Source organism: Natrix helvetica, assembly GCF_964273705.1.
Source record: "Natrix helvetica genome assembly, chromosome: W".
NCBI lineage: Eukaryota > Metazoa > Chordata > Lepidosauria > Squamata > Natricidae > Natrix > Natrix helvetica.
The window spans coordinates 83,674,024-83,696,881 of NC_138555.1; the positions used below are offsets into that span (position 1 = coordinate 83,674,024).

The window sequence follows — 22,858 nt, forward strand, 5'->3', positions numbered from 1 at the left end:
ACCCCAATTTCTGTTGCTAAACTGGACAATCAAAGTGAGCTTTGTCCCATTTCACGACCTTTCTCGCCGCCGTTGTTAAGCGAACCCCTGCAGCTGCTGAGTTAGCGCAGGCTGGCCTCAAATTAACAACCGTTCCTTTAGCGGCCGTTTGAAGTTACGGCGGCACTTAGGAGCCTTTTTTTACATTGAACGACCATTGCAGCATCTCCATGGTCACGTACGGTAACGCTCGGCAACTCCCTAGCGTTTATGACGGTCGCCACATCCCAGGTGTCACACTGCAACCTTCAGATAAGCAAACTCGAAGCTGGATTCCCTTAACCGTGTCAGGCATTTAACAACTGTGTGTCGGGGTTCCAAATAGCATCCAAAATCAAATCAGAATCCGAGGCAAAGGATTCCTCAAAGTTCCAATTTATTTAAAAGAGCCACTTTGGCACATCTGGGAAAACCCAAATCTGAAAGCTTCCCGGTTTTCCCCACTCAGTTGAAAGTTCAAGATCTTGCCCCCACACCCACAAGTCCATCACATGGTCCAATCTTCCACTGCCACGAAGGCAGAGTCCACCCGTCCAGTTCCAGCCAGGTGCAGAGACAAAGATGACCTTGGCTTTCTAAGAAGAATGTTGTTATGGCTGCATGTCACCCAACTCCGTATAATCCCCCCTCCCAATTTCCCACAGTCCACCCATCCAGTTCCAGCCAGGTGCAGAGATAAAGAATGACCTTGGCTTTCTAAGAAGAATGTTGTTATGGCTACATATCACCCAACTCCGTATAATTCCCCTCTCCTAATTTTCCCACAATAGAAAATGAATAGTAGAAAGTGTGGCAGGCCTGAAGCCCAAAAAGAAAATATGGCTTTTAGACCTGACACTGCAGTGATTTGAGTGAACAAGCGTGGCGAGGACAGTCGCAAAAGGAAGGGAGCTAAAATTCACACAACACTTTGCCACCTGAATTTGGGGGCGTGATTGTGCTTATTAAGTCAAGTGTTGTAGTGGCCTAGAGGTGGAGTTCTGGCCTCACAATCTGGTTGCTGTGAGTTCAATCCTAGGTAGAGGCAGGTATTTTTCTCTCTCTGGGCACAATGAGAATATTTCTGCCAAATATAACTCCGCACTGGCGACAGGGACCGGCATCCGGCCAGTAAACACTCAGCTCAATTCAGTTGCCCAGTCTCCACTGAAGATGATTGTGAGTATTACGTCAAAGTCAGAGTGTGGTTAGGTGAATCGGTCTTCCCCCTTCCCCAGTGAGTCTGGCACCCCTTAAGGACCAACTCCAAAGCTGGGTTGGAGCTCAAAATTCTGTTGGGGAAAGCTGTGGATCATGGGACTTCCAGTTCCTTCTCTCCCCAGTCACTGCCAATTCTCTTTCCCGTCCCTTTGATAGATTCTCTACCTGCTCAGCCAAGTCCAGCAAAAGGAGGAATCTGAAAAAAAGCTGGAAATCTCGACTTCCGAACGGGAGGAGCAGCTTCTGGAACGCCTCCAATTCCAGGTAAAGCGGGGGGTGGGGGGGGGAGGCTTAAATCCAGGGAGGGGTGAATTTCAGGCCAACAGGATCCAGACACCCCTTGATTTGGTCTCCGCCGAGGTTTGAGGGCCTGAGGATTCCTTTGTCGGTGGAAGAAAGAAAACGGGGACCAGCCACCATGGAGGGCTCTGATTTAGTTGAGGGGTCCTTGGTGCTCTCTGAGCTTGCTGATTTTCTTGCAGACGTTTCATGACCCAGGTAGGTAACGCCATCGATGCTAGTAAAGAGTGCTGTTTATTGTCAGTTTATATTGTGATGACTTACTCTGTCAGTTTGGGGCCGTTTACTGATGGCTCTTTGGCAGTTTCTTGATTGGGGTATTATTTATTTAATTGTTTGTCTGGAGTTAATCCGTGTTGTGGCCTGGCAGCCGATTTGGGCAGTGAGGAGGTTGGGGAGGAACATGGGCCAGCCCTGGAGTCTGGGGAAGGCTCGGACGAAGGCTCTGCGTCGGAGGCAGAGAGGGGGCCAGAGCCGTCTGACAGTTATCAGCTACCTTTGGTCAGAGATCAGTGAGGCAAAAGAACAGCTGGAGCCTGTTCCCAGTGTGCACCTGCGCAGAGTGGCCAGACGAAGGGAACAGCTAAAGAACAGGGGCTGACTTGGGAGTAAGGCCACAGGTGGACGATGAATGGCCCCTCCCAGAGGAAATAAAAGAGGGAGCGCCAGGGGAGTGGAGCTTGCAGGAGTTCGCTTCATTGGTTCGGGACTCTCGGAGATTCCTGGCCAAGTTCTGCAGATGTCAGCCTGGCATCTCTCCAAGCCACATAAAGTCTGTGACTATAAATCCTCCCTTGAAAGACTTTGCTGGATGGGAATTAGAATTCACAACAAATTAATAAAAGGAGTTTTTTGTCAGGACAAGGAATATCTCTTTCTCTCTCTCTCCCTCTCTCTCTCTCTGTCTTTTTCTCTGTCTTTCTCTGTGTGTCTCTCTCTCTCTTTGCCTTTCTTTATCTTTCTGTGTGTGTATCTTTCTCTCTCTGTGTTTCTCTCTGTCTTTCTGCGTGTGTGTGTCTGTCTTATTCTCTCTGTCTTTTTTTTTATAAAAGTTTTTTTAAATTTTTAGACAAAGACAAACAAAACATGAAACATAAAACTATCATCAATTACATATGCATGTAGCATGTCGTTTGGTTACGAACATTTGTGCATCACTGCTGTCAATTATATATAAAATCACAGATTGTCCATCAAGTATACATACCCTGTTTCCCCGAAAATAAGACCTCCCCGGATAATAAGCCCAATTGGACTTTTGAGTGCATGCTCTAAAATAAGCCATCCCCTGAAAATAAGTCCTCCCCAAAAATATTTCAACGGAGCAGCAGCTATGAGGTACATCACACTCACCTCCTACTGCACCTCAAAAATAATAAGACATCCTTGAAAATAAGGCCAAGTGCTTATTTCAGGGTTCAAAAGAAAATAAGACCCTGTCTTATTTTCGGGGAAACATGGTAGGTACATTATTATCATTGTAGATCATATGTTCAGCTTACAATTGTTATTCCTTCATTTTAAACAAATATTCTAGAGATTAGATTCATGTATATACCAACATTCCATTGCATCATTATTAGTCTATTTAGTAATAATATGTCTTTATAGTATCACCTATCTCATTTTATTCTTACAATATGAAAGACTTCTCCAATATTTTGTACTTGTGCATCACTTTCAATTGTATAAAATCACGGATTGTCCATCAAATATACATACATACGTTGTTATCATTGTACATCATATATTCAACTACAGTTGTTATTCCTTCATTTTAAACAAAATATTCTAGATATTCATATATATGTGTCTGTGTGTGTGTTATGTTTGTGCTGATAAATAAATAAAGGGAGACTAGTATAGATCTATTTCAAGCTATTTAGCTCTCATCAGCTAGCCATACCCTTACTGGGAATCGAACCAATAGCTTGAAATAGATCTATACTAGTCTCCCTTTATTTATTTATCAGCACAAACATAACACAAATATAAAAAGGCAACATTAAAAATAAAAATATGGTTTTCTGCCTGGATGGTCCTCTGTGATGAGCTGAATGACAGAAAGTCATACACACACACACACACACACACACACCAATATTCCATTACATCACTGTAAATCTATTTAATAATAATATGTCTTTATGGTATCACCTATCTCATTCTATTATTACAATATGAAAGACTTCTGCAAGATTTTTCATTTCCATATTTTTTTTTAATCTAACCCCTGGTAGAACAAATCCCATACCTTATAAAATTGTTCATCTTCTTGTTCTCTAATTTCGAATGTCAAATTACTCATTTCAGCACATTCCATTATTTTTTGAATAACTTCCTCCTGCGTTGGTATTTTCTCGTTTTTCCATTGTTTTGCAAATACAATTGTAGCTGCCGTTAAAACATTTACAATCAAATATTTCAGATCTTTATTATATGTTTCTGGTATGATTCCCAATAAAAAAAATATTTGATTTAAAGTCTATGTGTTTTTGTATCATTTTCTCAAACCATGTGTGGATTTTAGTCCAGTATCTTTTAGCATCTATGCGAGTCCACCACATGTGGTAATATGAGCCCGGTGTCTGATGACATTTCCAACACTTTTCCGACTTGTTCTTGAACATTCTTGCTATTCTCGTTGGGGGAAAATTTATACAAATTTTCCTTGTATGCTGTTGACATTGTCATTTTATAATTTTGAGACCACAATTTCTGCCATTTCTCTAGTTCAATCCCATGTCCAAAATTTTCCCCCAACCTATCATAGTTTCTTTAACTTGTTTTTCCTTTAACTTAACCTCTAGTAAGTGTAGTTTTTAAATTATTTTTTCATCAGTACCTGTCAAAGGTTTGTCTAATTCAGTCATTTTATCATAGAAACCTTCCGTTTTATGATCTTTATCATATCTAGATTGTATTTGCACATATGAAAACCAATTCATTCCTATTCATTCCTGTTTCAACTCTTGCATAGATTTAAGTTCGCCCTCTGCATTCAATATTTCATCATATCTAACTGTTCGTTCCTTTTTGTATATTATTGGATATGAAAAAGCTTCAATAGTTGATAGCCAGACTGGAATTTTTAAATAATATTGCCTTTTGATCTTCTCCCAATTCAGAAACAAAGCCTCCCGTAAATAGTGTCTTCTAAAATAACCCTGTGTTTTAGTTCCTTATACCATAAAAAAGAATGCCATCCCAAGAGTAAGTCATGTCCTTCTACAGCCAATAATCTGGAATTCCTTAATGTTATCCACTCCTTAACCCACATCAAACTTGTTGCCTGGTAATATAATTCCCAGTTAGGTAAGCCCAATCCTCCTCTTATTCTAGCATCTTGTAACAATTTTAGTTTTATTCTTTCTTTTTCCCCCTGCCAAATAAACTTCAGCACTATTTTATTTAATTCGTCAAAATAGTCTTTCCCTAATCTAATTGGAATTGTCTGGAACAGATATAAGATTCTGGGTAGGATGTTCATTTTGATTGGAGATATTCTCCCTATCATTGATAGTTGTAGGTTTTCTCATTTCATCAAGTCAGTCGCAATCTGCTGCTTAAGTTTATGATAGTTATTCTCTTTAAGTGTGCCACATTTTGCAGTTAAGTGTATCCCCAAATATTTGACCTTGTTTGCGACTTGAATCTCCAAGCCTTCTGCCAATACTTCCTTTTGTCTTGATGATATATTCTTGGTCAAAATTTTCACTTTATCGTTATTTATTTTCAAACCTGCTACTTTTCCATATTCCTCTATTCTTTCTATCAATTTGGGTGCCCTTTCTAATGGGTCCTCAAGGATAAAAACCAAGTCATCTGCAAATACTTGTAGTTTATATTCTTCTTTTTTAATTTTCATTCCTTTTATTTCTTTTTCTTCTCTGATCTTTCTATTTAAAACTTCTAATGTTAAAACCAAAAGTAGAGTTGATAGTGGGCAGCCTTGTCTCATACCTTTCTTTATTTCGATAGAATCTGTCCATTCTCCATTTATCATTATCTTTGCTGTTTGTTTGTAGTATATGGTTTGTATAGCTTGGATAAATTTCTTACCAAAATTCATCTGTTCCAGTTGTAAAAACATATAAATCACCAATTCACATTATCAAATGCTTTCTGGGCGTCTAAAAACATCCAAGCCAAAAAAAGGGAACAATCCCCAAATAAAAATATAGAAATATGAAAATGCAAAAATTATGAAAAGGAAAAAGAGAAAAGTGTTTAAATTTTTCCTTAGTCCAATTCACTTAAAATAAGCTAACAAATAACTCAAAAAAAATCGAAAAAGAAAATGTAGACAGAAAAGAGTCATAACTTCCAAAAAAGACAAAAAAAGAGTTCAAAGCTTTTATAAGGTGAAAGCTTTTCCAAGGTCACTCTGGGCTTTCCCTTAAACTTTTTTTATTTATTCTTTCAAGGTAAATTTCCAGACACTGAAAGTTTCCCAAGGAACACCTGTATAAACAACCGTGTTTCTCTCACTATCTAGCCTTGACTAAGGAACCTTGAAAGGAACCGCTTCTCTCCAAACATTCATGCAAAAATAAAAACATTGTTTCAAATCCACTAGGAGGCAGTGATACCTGTTTCCCACTCTGTCGTCTTTGTCTTTTACGCTCTGCCTTTTACTTAAAAAAAAAAAAATAGAAAAAGGAAAGCCAGGAAAAGGGAAATACAATAGTTCATTGAGCAAAAAAAAAAGGAAATTCTTAGACAGTTAAAATTTATTTATACCAAAGAGTCCAATGAAGGAAATTTTTTAAAAAGCGCAAAGAGCCAGTCCAATTTTTAAACGTGAATTACAATGAAAGTCCAATCAGGCTTCCGGCAATAAAAAGGGAAAAAAGGAAACCTTCAATTGACCATGACTTAAATCCGCCGCTTCCTCTCTCATCAGTCTTGTATTTTACATTAAATCTCCAGATTTAGGGTGTTCTCTCTCCAACAGAGATTTTTTTTTTTTAACTCTCACCAAAACGACATGCTTCTCTCCTGCCCTTGCGTTACGGAGCTGTCAGCAGTACCAGCAACTTAATGACTGACTCGTAGTCGCCGGCAAGAGGGGCTTTTTCCCGGATCACCAGAGACTTTGCGGGTGTCTCTGGGATCGACAGGATATATCCCTACCTGTCACCGTCTCTACGGGACAGTTTAGGTCCACTTGGACCATCTAGGCGACCGGAATTCGGCGGCGATCCCGGAGCCCCAGGAAAGTCAGTCGTTTCACCGTGACATCAAGATCCTCCCCCTTGCCTGTGTGTCTCTCTCTTTCTGTGTGTGTGTGTGTGTGTCTGTCTGTCTGTCTCTCTCTCTCTCTCTCTCTCTCTCTCTCTGTATCCCTCTCTGTCTCACGTGTTTCCCCTTTCTGCGTGCAGGAAGAAGAACTTGCAAAGCTGAAAGAGACCTTGGAGAAGAACCAGGAACTCAGCGAAGAGCTGGAAGCCATCAAACAGGTAAGTCCAAGGATGGCTTCACCTGCCGTGACAGATGACCTCACTCCTTGCTGGCTCACACAACTCCTCTTCCTCCTCCCTCTTTCCTCCTGCAGAACTGCAAGATTCTCCAGGCTGCCAGTGGACAGAAGACCTACAAAGTAGAGTCCGGGTTTGGAGACGTTTCCGAATCTCCTTTCGATTACATCCCTCCCAAGGTGGGTGTTCTTTTGGGGGGACGGGGGAGTTAGAGCCTCCTGAGGGAGAGGCTGGCATCACCCCTCCTGTCCTGTTGGCCAGCCGGTTCGGCAAGGTTTAGAAATGGGGAAATGATAATGTTTTCCTTGGCGCTGTAAACTCTTAAAACAGCAGCCATGTACTGCTTCCCACTTAAGAGCTACCACGTTGGCTAAAAATTCTGGAACTCTTAAGTCCACATTATTACTATTTAGTAAATTTATTTGCCACCCATCTCGCCCCAAGAATTCCCCAGCCAGCCTGCTTTAAGATGGGCGCACTTCAACTCCCAGAATTCCCTAGCCAGCCTGCTTTAAGATGGGCGCACTTCAAGTCCCAGAATTCTCCAGTCAGTTTGAGTCAAGATGGGTGGACTTCAAGTCCCAGAATTCCCCAGCCAGCCTGCTTTAAGATGGGAGGACTTCAACTCCCAGAGGTCTCTAGTCAGTTTGAATCATGATGGTGGACTTTGATTCCCAGAATTCCCCAGGCAGCATGCTTTAAGATGGGAGGACTTCAACCCCCAGAATTCCCCAGCCAGCCTGCTTTAAGATGGGAGGACTTCAACTCCCAGAGGTCTCTAGTCAGTTTGAATCATGATGGTGGACTTTGATTCCCAGAATTCCCCAGGCAGCATGCTTTAAGATGGGAGGACTTCAACCCCCAGAATTCCCCAGCCTGCCTGCTTTAAGATGGGAGAACTTCAACCCCCAGAATTCCCCAGCCAGCCTGCTTTTAGATGGGAGGACTTCAACTCCCAGAGGTCTCTATTCAGTTTGAATCATGATGGTGGACTTTGATTCCCAGAATTCCCCAGCCAGCATGCTTTAAGATGGGAGGACTTCAACCCCCAGAATTCCCCAGCCAGCCTGCTTTTAGATGGGAGGACTTCAACTCCCAGAGGTCTCTAGTCAGTTTGAATCATGATGGTGGACTTTGATTCCCAGAATTCCCCAGCCAGCATGCTTTAAGATGGGAGGACTTCAACCCCCAGAATTCCCCAGCCAGCCTGCTTTTAGATGGGAGGACTTCAACTCCCAGAGGTCTCTAGTCAGTTTGAATCATGATGGTGGACTTCGACTCCCAGAATTCCCCAGCCAGCCTGCTTTTAGATGGGAGGACTTCAACTCCCAGAGGTCTCTAGTCAGTTTGAATCATGATGGTGGACTTCGACTCCCAGAATTCCCCAGCCAGCATGTCTGGCTGGGAAATTCTGGGAGTTGAAGTCCACCCCTTTTAAAGTGACAGAGAAACGCCATCTTAGTCTATAGCTCTCTGCCCCAAAAGGCTGCCTCAACTAGCCATCCAGAATATTCTTTGCCCTCCCTTCAGCTTAAAAACTCAGCTTGCTTGCCTTCTTCTTCAGCCAAAGCCTCGCCGGATGACCAACGCAAAACCGAAATCCGACATGAGCAGCGAAGAGTCGCCCTCCGAATCAGACGACTTGGTAGAAGAAGCAGAAGAGGAGTGGGTGCCAGCCAAAATTGCCCGAGGCATCAGGAAGAGCATTTTAGGGGTACGTGAGCGATGGGGGGAAAACAAATCATTCCTCTAGTTTCCAGAAGACTGCTCCTGAATACGGAGGCTCTCTTTTTCGATCTTAGCTGAGTTGAACTCCTTTCTCTCCCGACGGAAGGCAGACAGGCCAGCTTGGTCTCTAAGCTCCTTCCCTCCCGGATATGAAGGGTAGATGTCAGTGAACATAAAAGGAATGTACTGCGTCTACATGGAGGGAGGTATGCAGTGGAGTACCCCAAGGCTCTGTTTTGGGCCCAGGACTCTTCAACATCTTCATCAATGATTTGGATGAGGGAATAAATGGGGAACTCATCAAATTTGCAGATGACACCAAGATGGCAGGAATAGCCAACACTCCAGAAGACAGGCTGAAGATACAGAAGGATCTTGACAAACTTGAACATTGGGCACTATCTAATAGAATGAAATTCAATGGGGAAAAGAGTCAGGTTCTACATTTAGGCAAGAAAAACGAAATGCACAGGGACAGTATAGGTGGCACCTTGCTCAACAGTAGTAACTGGGAAAGGGGTCTTGGAGTCCTAGTGGACAACCATTTAAATAGGAGCCAGCCGTGTGCAGCAGCTGCCAAAAAAGCCAACACAGTTGTAGGCTGCATCAACAGAGGGATAGAATCAAGATCACGTGAAGTGTTAATACCACTTTACAATCCCTTGGTAAGGCCACACTTGGAATACTGCATCCAGTTTTGGTCACCACAATGTGGAAAAGATGTGGGGACTCTAGAAAGAGTGCAGAGAAGAGCAACAAAGATGATTAGGGGACTGGAGACTAAAACATAGGAAGAACGGTTGCAGGAACTGGGTATGTTTAGCTTAAGAGAAAGAAGGACCAGGGGAGACATGATAGCAGTGTTCCAATATCTCAGGGGTTGCCACAAAGAAGAGGGAGTCAAACTATTCTCCAAGGCACCTGAGGGTAGAACAAGAAGCAATGGGTGGAAACTAATCAAGGAGAGAAGCAACTTAGAACTGAGGAGAAACTTCCTGACAGTGAGAACAATTAATCAGTGGAACAGAAGTTGCCTCCAGAAGTTGTGAATGCCCCAACACTGGAAGTCTTTAAGAAGATGTTGGATAGCCATCTATCTGAAATGGTATAGGGTTTCCTGCCTAGACAGGGGGTTGGACTAGAAGACCTCCAAGGTTCCTTCCAACTCTGCTCTTGTATTGTATTGTAAGGACTTCAAATGGGCAAGGTGCGCTTGAGCTCATGGTATTGAATTCAAGGCCTCCGTATTACCCGGAGGGAACGAGATGATTGGCAGGATGCTAAACTTTGATCAATAGGAAGAATTCCCAGAGGCTGGAATTCTCTGCCGTTCCAGGTCCTTGGGATTTTCTAACTTGGTCTCGATCCCTCCCTTCTCTCCCTCCCTCCTTCCTTCTCTTTTTCCTTCTTCTGTTCCTTTATGTCCTCCTCCTTCCTTCCCTCTCTCCTTCCTTCCTTTCTTCCTCCCATTCTCTCTTCTTTCCTTCCTCTTTTCTATCTTCCTTTCTTCCCGCCCTCTCTCCGTCGCTCCCTCCTTCCTTTTTCCTTCCTCTTCTTTACCTTTGTGTCCTCCTCCTTACTTCCCTCTCTCCTTCCTTCCTTCTTCCACTCTCCCTTTTTTGCTTCCTCTTTTCCATCTTCCTTTCTTCCTTCTCGTTCTCTCTCCCTCCCTCCTTCCTTTCCCTTTTCCTTCCTCTTCTGTTCCTTTATTTCCTCCTTCCCTTCTTCCTCCCACTCTCCTTTCTTTCCTTTTTTCTATCTTCCTTTCTTCCCTCCCTCCTTTCTTCCCTTTTTCCTTCCTCTTCTGTTCCTTTATTTCCTCCTCCTTCCTTCCCTCTCTCCTCCCTCGCTCCCTTCCTTCCTCCCACTCTCCCTTCTTTTCTTCCTTCCCTCCCTCTCCCTTCTGTATAATGTTAGAACTCTGTTTCATTCTTTTTCTAGTTTTTTTATCCCACCTTTTATTCCCACATGTAACTCAAGGTGAATGCACCTTTGTTTTCCCCTCAACAGCCCTGTGAGGTGGGTTGGGTTGAGAGGGAGTGATAGGCCTAAAGTGACCCGGTCAGTTTTCATGCCTAAGGTGGAACTAGAACTCACCATCTCCTAGTGATTGGGCAAAAAATCACCCTGCTGGCTTTCATGCCTAAAGTGGGACTAGAACTCAACGTCTCCTAGTGATTGGCCCAAAATCACCTAGCCGGCTTTCATGGCTAAGGCGTAACTAGAACTCAGTTATCTCTTGATCATTGGCCCGAAGTCACCCACCTACCCAGCCGTCTTTCAGGCAAAAGACGGGACTAGAACTTACCGACTCCAGGTCTCTAAGCCCTCCTCTTTGCCTTTCCATCCACCTGGCCCACCCCTCCTTGTCTTCTGGCCTCGGGGGAGGGGAGGGAACAGATCCCAGACCTCATCATCCCTGCTGGATCTTTGTTGTGGCCCGCCTGGCAGCAGACTCAGACAGTGAGGAGGTTGGAGAGGACCATGGGCCAGTCCTGGAGTCTGGGGAAGGCTCAGGCAAGGCCTCTGCGTCAGAGGCAGAGATGGAGCCAGGGCCGTCCGACAGTTATCAGCTGCCTTCGGAGTCAGACATCAGTGAGGCAGAAGAACAGCTGGAGCCTGTTCCCAGCATGCGCAGAGCTGCCAGACGAAGGGAACAGCTAAAGAAGAGGGGTCGACTTGGGAGGAAGGCCACAGGTGGATGATAAATGGCCCCTCCCAGGGGAAATAAAAGAGGGAGCGCCAGGGGAGTGGAGTTTGCAGGAGGCCATTAGTTCGCTTCATTGGTTCGGGACTCTCCGAGACTCCTGGCCAGGTTCTGCAGAGATCATCCTGGCAGCTCTCCAAGCCAGAGGAGGTCTGTGACCGTAAATCCTCCCTCGACAGACTTTGCTGGATGGGAAGGAGAGGAATTCACCTTAGCTTCATAAAAAGGGGTTTTTGTCGGGACAAGGAGTCTGCTCTGGGATTTGGTGAAGCCTCCATCCGAACAGCCTTGGTGATGGTTTTCCTTTCCTCCCCCCTCACCGTCCTTTCCTGGTGGGGCGTTTTTCTCTCTCTCTCTCTCTGACTTTTCTCCTCTCAGTGCACCTGCCGAGGCCGCTGCGGAAACAAACAGTGCGGTTGTCGAAAACAAAAACTGGCCTGCTCGGAGGATTGCCGGTGCGAGGAAGGAAAGTGTCGGAATCGGGACAATGGGTTCTTGGTGAGTTCCTCCCCCACCTCCTTGCTCTTCTTCCAAGCTCGCCTGCAGCATCGCGAGAGAAGACCCTTGCGAAGGTCAGAACGGGCGGGGGGGGCGGGAACCAGGCGGCATTTGAGTTCCGTTCACTAACCAAGCTGAAATTTCATATTCGGAATGACAGGGATTGGAAGGGACCTCGGAGGTCTTCTAGTCCAACCCCCTGCTCGAGCAGGAGAGCCTAGGGGGTCTGTCGAGGGGCTCAAATCATCCAGATCACGGTTGAGGCAACTGGACTTTCCGGTTTTTGCTTTTGAGGAGGTTTCGCTTCTCATCCCAGAAGCTTCTTCAGCTCTGACTGAATGGTGGGGAATGGAAGGATTGATATTCCTTGCAGGCCGCTGGTCATTTGCATCCTTTTTAGGAAGCGGTTGAAACATTTGGAGGTTCCTCGGTGTCCCCAGGATCACCCGAGTAGTGCAAATGTCAACTCATAAAGCATTTGCATACCTCTTGTCCAGATGCCATGGTGAGGAAAGGGGGGGGGGGCGAAACGCATACCACGCATACCTTCGGCTAGAGTCGGATCTCTGATTACTATAGCAGGCGTGTGAGGCGTGCACCTCGTTGGCGAATGTGATTTCTGACACAGACTGAGGGGAGGGAAGAAACAGGGGCAAAGTTCCGCCATAATTTAAATGAGGTCAGCTCCGACGGCAATGGGGCCTTGCCGGATTGGTGCTCCTCATAAATGACTGGTTTTCTTTTGAAACTTGGCTCGAGGCTCATGAATTTATTAGGACCTCTTTCGGAAACCTGACAGCCCATGCTTCCCGTAGTCTACAATTGTTTCCCTCTGGAAATCCATTCCAAGGGCCTTCCTCCCCAATTGCATAGCGAAACGTCTGTAGAGATTCTCCGTCACCCCAGTTGTCCCCGAGGTGTTTTTCTTCAAGAGGCAACTGGACTTGTGAATCCCTCTCCTTCGCCTTCAGCCAAGGCCTGGCAAACAGCCTTTGAAAGGAATATTTATGACTACAGACCTTCTCTAGCTTGGAAAGCTGCCGTGTCAATGTTTTCCAAATGACTGGGCAGAGAGTCCCTGAGATTCACGGACAGATCTTCACGCTCCTGAAACGAAACGAACGAACAAGCGAATTGTTTCCTGCAAAAGCCCACTCCCCCTTCCGCTCCTCTTTTATATCCTCTGGGAGGGGCCATTCATCGTCCGCCTGTGGCCTTCCTCTCAAGTCGACCCCCGTTCCTTAGCTGTTCCCTTCGCCTGGCAGCCCTGCGCATGCGCACACTGGGAACAGGCTCCAGCTGTTCTTCTGCCTCACTGATTTCCAACTCCGAAGGCAGCTGGTAACTGTCAGACGGCCCTGGCCCCCTCTCTGCCTCCGACGCAGAGCCCTCGTCCGAGCCTTCCCCAGACTCCAGGACCGGCCCATGTCCCTCCCCAACCTCCTCACTCTCCAACTCTGCTGTCAGATCCGCTGGCCTCTGATGTGCCACAACATACAGGTGACCTTTTCTAGTTGGGTCATGAAACATCTGCAAGAAAGCCATCAACTCAGAAACCACCAAAGACCCCACCGTCCTACGGCTACTACTCCACTTTCCTCCTCTCTGTAAACCCCCCTCCCTTCTAGCGCTAATTACATTCTCTAATTAGGTCATGAAACATCTGCAGGAAAGCCACCAAGGAGCCCACAGCCTTCCTCCTCCTCCTCCTCCTTTATTTGCCTCTCTGCAAACCCCACTCCCTCTGGCACTCATGACGTTCCCTAGCTGGGTCATGAAACGCCTGCGAAGAAAACCGCCCAGCTCAGAGAGCACCCAGGACCCCTCCTTTATCCCCGCGCTACAAATATCCTCTTCTATCGATCTCCCGGCACGCAGGTCCCGTTATCCCACCCTCGGTGCATCGGCCGGGAACGATGGAGCTGCTTCTACTCTCGATGCCTCCGGAGGTCGATTGGCTCTTTAAGCTGTGGATTTGCTTGGGCCCGAAAAGGGGCTACCAAGAAGGGTCTCCAGACTTCTTCCCCTCCCTTGATCCAGCTTCATCCGTCTAGAAGGGCCAAATTGGGCCGGCGCAACGCTTGACCTGGCTAATACCTGCCTGCCTTTTTTTGTTTTCCTCTTAGGAGGGGATACTTGGTAACAAGCTGATGGATGTTGAAGACCAGACATTCAGCCTAGAAGACCCCACCCAGATCAGCTGTGGGGACACGTTCTTTAAGCCTCCCGTCACCCCCACCACAAAGGTGCAAATGTATATTTGATTATTCATGCGATAACAACAGCTAAGATTGTATTTGCACAAAACTGGGAAAACGAAGAGATTCTTACAGAAGAGAAGGTGTTTAGGAAAATATCGGAATAATACAATACAATACAATAGTAGAGTTGGAAGGGACCTTGGAGGTCTTCTAGTCCAACCCCCTGCCTAGGCAGGAAACCCTATACAGTTCCAGACAGATGGCTATCCAACATCTTCTTAAAGACTTCCAGTGTTGGGGCATTCACAACTTCTGGAGGCAACTTCTGTTCCACTGATTCATTGTTCTCACTGTCAGGAAATTTCTCCTCAGTTCTAAGTTGCTTCTCTCCTTGATTAATTTCCACCCATTGCTTCTTGTTCTACCCTCAGGTGCCTTGGAGAATAGTTTGACTCCCTCTTCTTTGTGGCAACCCCTGAGATATTGGAAGACTGCTATCATGTCTCCCCTAGTCCTTCTTTTCATTAAACTAGACATAAGAAATTCCTGCAACCGTTCTTCCTATGTTTTACCCTCCAGTCCCCTAATCCTCTTGGTTGCTCTTCTCTGCACTCTTTCCAGAGTCTCCACATCTTTTCTACATCGTGGCGACCAAAACTGAATGCAAATATTCCAAGTGTGGCCTTACCAAGGCCTTGTAAAGTGTTATTAATGTCCAGAAACTAACAGATTAACCCTAGGAATTAAAGAGAAAGGACGAACCGATTATTATACCACATGGGAATCGTTTTATCGATGGTTAAAGAACAAATATAAGAATTGGCAGTAAAAGTAGCTGTGTAAAATATAGAAAAATGTATCGATAGACTTTACATCATTGAGTTAAATATATCTGTCAGGGTTCCAAATAGCATCCAAGATGAAATCAGAATCCGAGACAAAGGGTTCCTCAAAATTCCGATTTATTAAAAAAAAAAACCCATATTGGCACATCTGGGAAAACCTGAATCTGAAAGCTTCCAGGTTTTCCCCACCCAGTTGAAAGTTCAAGATCCTCCCCGAACACCCGCAAGTTCATCACATGGTCCAGTCTCCCACTGCCACGAAGGCAGAGTCCACCCATCCTGTTCCAGCCAAGTGCAGAGACAAAGATGACCTTGGCTTTCTAAGAAGAATGTTGTTATGGCTACATGTCACCCAACTCCGTATAATCTCCCCTCCCAATTTCCCACAGTCCATCCATCCAGTTCCAGCCAGGTGCAGAGACAAAGATTTTATTTATTTATTTATTTTTATTTCTTGGATTTCTAGACCGCCCCCTCTCCCAAAAAGGGACTCGGGGCGGAGTACAGTCAATGCAGATAAAAATACAATCATAAAACAATTAAATGCATTTGGATGGAGGAGATAGGCTGTACAAGAAATAAATATATTCTAAAACCCTAAAAACATCCCCAATTAAAAACCCAAACCCAATTAAAATAAATCCCCAGGAGGTAAAACTAAGAAAGTGCCAGGCCAGCTGATTGAAATAGGTGAGTCTTTAACTTTTGACGGAAGGAACGGAGGTCGGTGGTGGTTCGAATGTCGGGGGGGAGGTCATTCCAGAGGGTTGGGCCCATCACAGAGAAGGACCTACTCCTAGGTGTCGCCCGCTGACACTGCCTAGCGGACGGCACCAGGAGGAGTCCCTCCCTGTGTGAGCGAATAGGTCGCAGGGACGTGTGTGGTAGGATGCGATCCTGCAGATATCTAGGTCCTATGCCATGGAGCGCTTTAAAGATAGTGATCAATACCTTGAAACGCATCCGAAAGGCCACAGGTAGCCAGTGCAGCTCGCGCAGGAGCGGTGTTACGTGGGAGTAACGTGTACTCCCCATGATAACCCGCGCGGCTGCGTTCTGAACTAGCTGCAGTCTCCGGATGCGTCCCAAGGGAAGCCCCATGTAGAGGGCATTGCAGTAGTCCAGGCGAGACGTCACCAGCGCATGAGTGACCGTGCTCAGGGCACTCCGGTCCAGTAGGGGGCGCAATTGGCGCACCAGGCGAACCTGGTGGAACGCCCCCCTTGCCACGGCTGCCACATGGTCCTCCAGTGACAGCCGGGCATCAAGGAGGATGCCCAAATTGCGCGCCCGCTCCACAGGGGACAGTTGTTCGCCCCCTATGGCCAGCGATGGTGTCAGCTGGCTGAACCGAGGTGCCAGTACCCATAGCCACTCGGTCTTGGAGGGGTTGAGTTTGAGTCTGTTGTCCCCCATCCAGACCCCGACAGCTTCCAAACACCGGGACATCACTTCGACAGCCTCGTTGGGGTGGTTTGGGGTTGAAATGTACAGCTGAGTGTCATCAGCGTACAGGTGGTACTCAACCCCAAAGCCACGGATGATCTCACCCAGTGGCTTCACATATGCGTTGAACAGGAGAGGCGAGAGGACCGATCCCTGTGGCACCCCACAAGTGAGTGGCCTCAGGGACGACCTCTGTCCCCCTGTCAACACACATTGCTTCCGGTCGGAGAGGTAGGAGCCGAACCACCGCAGAACGGTGCCTCCGACTCCCATCCCCTCCAACCGGCGCAATAGGATACCATGGTCGATGGTATCAAAAGCCGCCGAGAGGTCTAATAGGACCAGGATAGAGGAACAACCCCTATCTCTGGCCCTCCAGAGATCATCCACCAACGCGACCAAGGCTGTCTCAGTGCTGTGCCCGGGTCGGAAGCCGGACTGGCGTGGGTCTAGATAGTCGGATTCGTCCAGGTGTCGTGGAAACTGCTGCGCCACCACATTCTCAACAACCTTCGCCAAGAAGGGGAGGTTGGAGACTGGACGGTAATTAGCTAGCTCCATTGGGTTGAGCGAAGGTCTCTTGAGCAAGGGTCTCACCACCGCCTCTTTCAAGGCGGTTAGTAAGTAACCCTCACCCAATGAGGCGTTCACCAGGCCCAGAAGCCAGCCTCGTGTCACCTCCCAGGCTGCCAGTACCAGCCAGGAGGGGCACGGGTCCATTGAACATGTGGTGGGTCGTACCCGTCCACGCAACCTGTCCAAATCCTCGGGGGCAACAGAGTCAAACTCCTCCCAGAATGGTCTCTCAAGACTCGCTGTTGACGGCTCGTCTGGTCCACTGACGGAGGTCCATCCGCTCCGGATCTGATCGATTTTGTCCTGAAGATATTCCCCAAACTCCTCTGCTCTTCCCTGTAAGGGTGTCTCCCGCGTCCCCTGCGATAAAAGGGAGCGGGTCACCCGAAACAGGGCGGCAGGGCGGTTATCCGCGGACGCAATAAGGGCAGCACAATGTCTGCGCTTGGCCGCTCTCATTGCCACAAGGTAAGTCCGCAAATAGGCTCTTACCTGTGCTCGGTCAGATTCGGAGCGTGAGGACCTCCAACCTGCTCTCTAGACGTCTCCTGTGGCGCTTCATCACCCTTAGCTCCTCAGTGAACCAAGGAGCCCGGGTGGATCGATGCCGCAGGAGAGGTCGCAAAGGCGCAACCCGGTCCAAGGCCCCAGTCGTCGCCCTATTCCAGGCAGTCACTAGGTCCTCGGAGCGGGAGCGGGACAAGGCTACAGGTATTGGCCCAAGCTCCGTCTGGAATCTGTCCGATTCCATCAGGTGCCTGGGGCGGTACCAGCTTGTAGAGTCTGGTTCCGCCTCCTCGCGGTGGGGGATAGCGCCAGGGAAGTCCAGCCGGAGGGATGAGTGGTCTGACCATGACAGGGGCGTGATGACTAAGTCCCCTATTCCCAGATCACTCGTCCACTGTTCAGATACAAAAATGAGGTCCAGTGTGTGGCCCCCTTCGTGAGTGGGGCCCTGCACTAATTGGGTCAGGTCCATGGCCGTCATGGAAGCCATGAACTCCCGAGCCACCTCAGAAGCCGCTCCCGTTGACGGCAAGTTGAAGTCCCCCATGACCAAAAGTCTGGGAGTCTCAACTGCCGTCGCTGAGATTAGCTCGAGGAGCTCGGGCAGGGCTGCTGATGCATAGCGAGGAGCCAAGTATACAATCAGCAAGCCCCACTGCCTCCCTGGGCCCCAGTTCACACCAAGGGACTCACACCCGGGTATCTGAGGGACAGTGAACTCCCTCGGCTCTAAACATTCCCGCATAACCACCGCCACCCCACCACCCTTACCCAGGGCCCGGGGCTGATGACCTTGGCTTTCTAAGAAGAATGTTGTTATGGCTACATGTCACCCAACTCCGTATAATCCCCCCCTCCTAATTTCCCACGGTAGAAAGTGGGGCCGACCTGAAGTCTAAAAAGAAAAGATGGTTTGCAGGCACGGTAGAATCAAGGATTGTTGTAGTATTAAACATTTAAGGTCTTGGTATTAAGCCCGGAATAGATTAAATAATGAAAATGATGGTCAATTTTAAATGTTATTGCACAAAATATTTGTACCCAGAGACAACAATAATGGAAGATGGGTTGTGTTTTAAAAAATAAAATGAAATGTTTTTTTTTTTTAAAAAGGAAAGGTACGAAGGGGCCATCAGGGTGGGATAAATAGACGCGGGGGCTCTGAGTTTTCACAGGGGGAGGCTGTGGCTTTGGGGGAGCAGGGACAGGGGGGGACATTGTTTAAGCAGGTCAGAACTGGACGCTCAGTGGCCAGCTAGTGACTCCTTTGAAAAAGAACAAATGCAGGTTGTCCTCAGCTAACGACCGTTCATTTAGCGACTGTTTATATATTGATTGATTAGCCTTTGGGACACCTCTAAGTGCAGAGTTCCAGAAACCAATGATGATTGAAATGTGATAAAATACGATTTAAGAAGGAATTGGAATAACATACGATTTTAAATGAAATTGGAATCAAATACGATTTAAAACGAAATTGGAATAAAACACGATTTAAAATAGAACTGGAATCAAATGTGATTTAAGATGGAATTGGAATAACATACGATTTAAAATGAAATTGGAACCAAATACAATTTAAAATGGAATTGGATAAAACACGATTTAAAATGGAATTAGATAAAACGCGATTTAAAATGGAATTGGATAAAAAGCGATTTAAAATGAAATTGGAATCAAATACGATTTAAAATGGAATTGGATAAAACAATTTAAAATGAAATTGGAATCAAATACGATTTAAAATAGAATTGGATAAAAAGCAATTTTAAATGGAATTGGAATCAAATGCGATTTAAAATGGAATTGGAATAAAACATGATTTAAAATAGAATTGGAATCAAATGCGATTTAAAATGGAATTGGAATAAAATATGATTTAAGATGGAATTGGAATAACATACGATTTAAAATGAAATTGAAATCAAATACGATTTAAAATGGAATTGGATAAAAAGCAATTTTAAATGGAATTTGAATCAAATACGATTTAAAATAGAATTGGAATAAAACACGATTTAAAATAGAATTGGAATAAAATGTGATTTAAGATGGAATTGAAATAACATACGATTTAAAATGAAATTAGAATAAAAGATGATTTAAAATGGAATTGGAATCAAATATGATTTAAAATTTGAAATTGGAATAAAATATGAGTGACCATTCGAAATTACGACATCACCAAACAAGTGACTTACGACTGCTTTTCACACTTAACAACCGTTGCCACATCCTGTGATTAAAATTCAGACACTTGGCAACTGTTTCAGATTTACGGCGGTCGCAGCCCCCTGGGAGTGGGGTGGGTGTGTCATGCGATCTCCTTTTTGCAACCTTCCGACGAGCAAAGTCAAAGGGGGAAGCCCGATTCGCTTAACAACCAGGCGACTCACTTAGCCACTGCGGTGTTTCACTCAAACACTTGTGGCAAGGGAGGTTGCAAACACAGGGCAATCTTTCCTTGATGTCTCGCTTAGCGATGGAAACGTTGTCATAAGTCGAGGATCCCCTGTAGGAAGGAAGGGATGGACGTCCCCATCCGGGCGAGCAAAACAGGATGCTCGTAAGAGCGGTGGGCGGTCCTCAACTTAACGACCGCCGTTGAGATCCAGAATTTGAGCTGCTCAGCCAGACCGGTTGTTGATGGGTCACGCTGGCTTTTATGACAGCCGTAAAGTGAAGCGCTGCGGTGAGATCAGGCAGTTGCTGAGCGAATCGCGTAACAATTATTCCCCGTGGACTCAAGTCTCCTCTCTCCCCCTCCTACCAGGTCCTGGAAGACACAATGCCGCCCGAAACCTTGGCAGCCCCCCAGGGCAACACCCAACCCTCGTTCCCGCCCCCGGGACCCTCGGAGGGTGCACAGATCCTGCAGCAAACCCTGAAGAAACGCCGGAAGCGGCTTCTGAGTAACAGCAGCAGCTTCTTCTCCGGCTGCACCCCGATCAAAGAGAGCTTCACGGAAGAGAACTAACCCCCCCCTCCAGTTTCCTTCTTTTTAATGTACAAATATTCCTTTTTTGATGTATAGTTTAATAAAGATTATGTATAGATTCATTATTAACAATTCATTGGGTAGCAAGGCCTTTTCTTTGCCTCCGGGCACGAAGCTAAAACTGTGGGGGTTTCCTCGAAGCCGACGGAAAACCGAGACACCCCCACAGTCTTCTCTGGAAAGCGAGGAGGGGAGGAATAACAGGAAAAGCCCTTAGACTTATATACCGCTTCACAGTGCTTTTACAGCCCTCTCTAAGCGGTGTACAGAGTCAGCCTCTTCCTCCCCCCCAACAATCTGGATCCTCGTTTTACCGACTTCGGAAAGAAGGACGGAAGGCTGAATCAAGTTTGAGCTGGTCAAAATCGAACTGCTGGCAGTGGGCAGAGTCAGGCTACAATACTGCGCTCTCATCCCTGCACCAAGATGGCTTCCTCCTTCCCATCTTCCTTCCTTAGCAATAGACTTACAAACCACTTTACAGACGAACAGTTGGAAGGGACCTTGTAGGTCATCTAGTCCAACCCCCGTACAGTGTTTCACAGCCCTTCTCTTGAGCGCTTTACAGAGTCAGCCTCTTACATCACCACCACCACCCCCGACAACAATCCGAGTCCTCATTTGACCCACTACGGAAGGCTGAAGCGACCTTGAGCCTGATGAGATTCGAACCAGGGCCCCTTCAGAACCGGACCGCCGAAGTTGTGAGTTGTGCCTGTGCGCGTGTGCATTTCTGAACGCAGCCTAGGCGTGCGCGAAACCATCCCATCCGCCCACCTTACCGCCTCCGCTAGTCTGCCGAGCTGGAAAAGTTGGGAGACACCATCACCGCCTAACTCTACAGCACAGCCAAATGCCGGGGGTGGGCTGGATCGCAGGGACGGGTTTCGCATTGGACCCACTGAAGGTCTTGGGGGGTGGGACTGGCAAAGGTGGCGGAGGTCCCACCCTGCTTGTGAGAGAGTGTCCATTGGGTCACTTTGAACTAGGTGGACTTCCAAATTGCCCAATTTCTTGGCGCTAACGCATTCGTTTGATAGCTAGGCCCATGGTGGCCTGCTTACTCTCTTAAAAATCCCTTTCTCTCTGTTCCAGGGGAAAGGAGAAAACGAAAGCAAGGCCTGCCTTTCAGACGACCGCCTTCACAATCGGCGCCTCTTCATCCGTCAAGAGTTGGCTTTAGGGAAGTCTTCCCCCATCTTTGGTTTTCTACAACTCCTCCCCCCACCCCACCCCCCCAAAAAACAAATTCCTGCGGGGAAGCGAAGGGCAATCCAGATGGCAGCGGAATGTGGAGACCAACACGTAACTTTCTCGTGGTTGTAAATGGCCTGGTTGAGCAGCTATTGTGCCACTGCAGTGGGGAGCCATGTTGTCGGCAGGGTGACTCCCCTTCCCCCCCAATATAAAAGCATAAATGTGGATCGTAAAATTCTTTGTCCGTTCCAGTTTCTCTTTTTCACACATTACAGGCGCAGCTTGGCTCTCTCTTTTTGAGGTTTATTCTCTTAAATGCCTTTTCTCTTCAAAATGTGTTTTCGATTACTATTGCATCCCTTCACTCTTAAGGTCCAAAACAAGACGGCGGGTGGGTGTGTCCATCCGCTCTGTTTTCAAAAAGTTGCTTCTTTTTTTTACAGATTAACTGTTGGAAGGGACCCTGTAGGTCATCTAGTCCAACCCCGCCGGCCCAAGCAGGAGACTTTATCCCATTCCACAAAAATGATCGCTCAGTCTCGTCTTGAAAACCTCGGGTGTTGGGAGCACCCACAGCTTCTGGGGGGGAAGCCAGACACTGTGGCTACAGAATACAGAATAGGAAGGGACCTTGTAGGTCATCTAGTCCAACCCCACCCCACCCCAAGCAGGAAACGCCACACCATTTCTGACAAATGGCAATCCAGTCGCTTCTCGAAAGCTTCCAGTGATGTCGATGAGGATCTTGACTTATGACCACTTTGGAACCGTTGAAATCGTGACCGATCTCGCTACCAGGACCCAGTTCTGAAGTTCCAACGGCCACGTGTGTGTGCGTGTAACATGATTGCATGTCAGGTCCTCAACCAGTTCATCTGTTGCCAGCATCCTGCCATCACCTAGGCTGCCTTTTACGACGGTTTAGCCTTGGTCCATTTTGAGCCGGGTGCACTTCCAACTCCCCAAATTCCTTGGCACTAATGCATTCTTTTGATAGCTATGCCCAGTGTGGCCTACTTACTCTCTTAAAAATCCCTTCCTCTCCAATCGCTCCGTTCCAGGGGAAAGGCGAAAAAGAAAGCGAGGCCTGAATTCCCCAGCGGCCCTGGGGAAATTTTGGGAGTTGGAAGCCTACC

At 46.8% G+C, this 22,858-nt stretch overlaps 1 protein-coding gene across 5 annotated transcripts in view; it reads left to right on the forward strand.

Annotated features, from left to right (window-relative positions):
• LOC309400722 (chromosome-associated kinesin KIF4-like) overlaps positions 1-20,559 on the forward strand; it is a 53,017-nt gene extending 32,458 nt beyond the window's left edge. For 2 of the 5 annotated variants that reach the window (XM_081969360.1, XM_081969364.1), the window contains exons 25-31: positions 1,396-1,503; positions 6,924-7,001; positions 7,097-7,198; positions 8,584-8,733; positions 11,833-11,952; positions 14,079-14,198; positions 20,301-20,559. In XM_081969360.1, the coding sequence (XP_081825486.1) occupies positions 1,396-1,503; positions 6,924-7,001; positions 7,097-7,198; positions 8,584-8,733; positions 11,833-11,952; positions 14,079-14,198; positions 20,301-20,504 (882 nt within the window). In that variant the 3' untranslated portion in view covers positions 20,505-20,559. The remainder of the gene's footprint in view (positions 1-1,395; positions 1,504-6,923; positions 7,002-7,096; positions 7,199-8,583; positions 8,734-11,832; positions 11,953-14,078; positions 14,199-20,300) is intronic. The other 3 variants (XM_081969361.1, XM_081969362.1, XM_081969363.1) reach the window with 3 other exon arrangements.
• Positions 20,560-22,858: the final 2,299 nt, after the last annotated feature.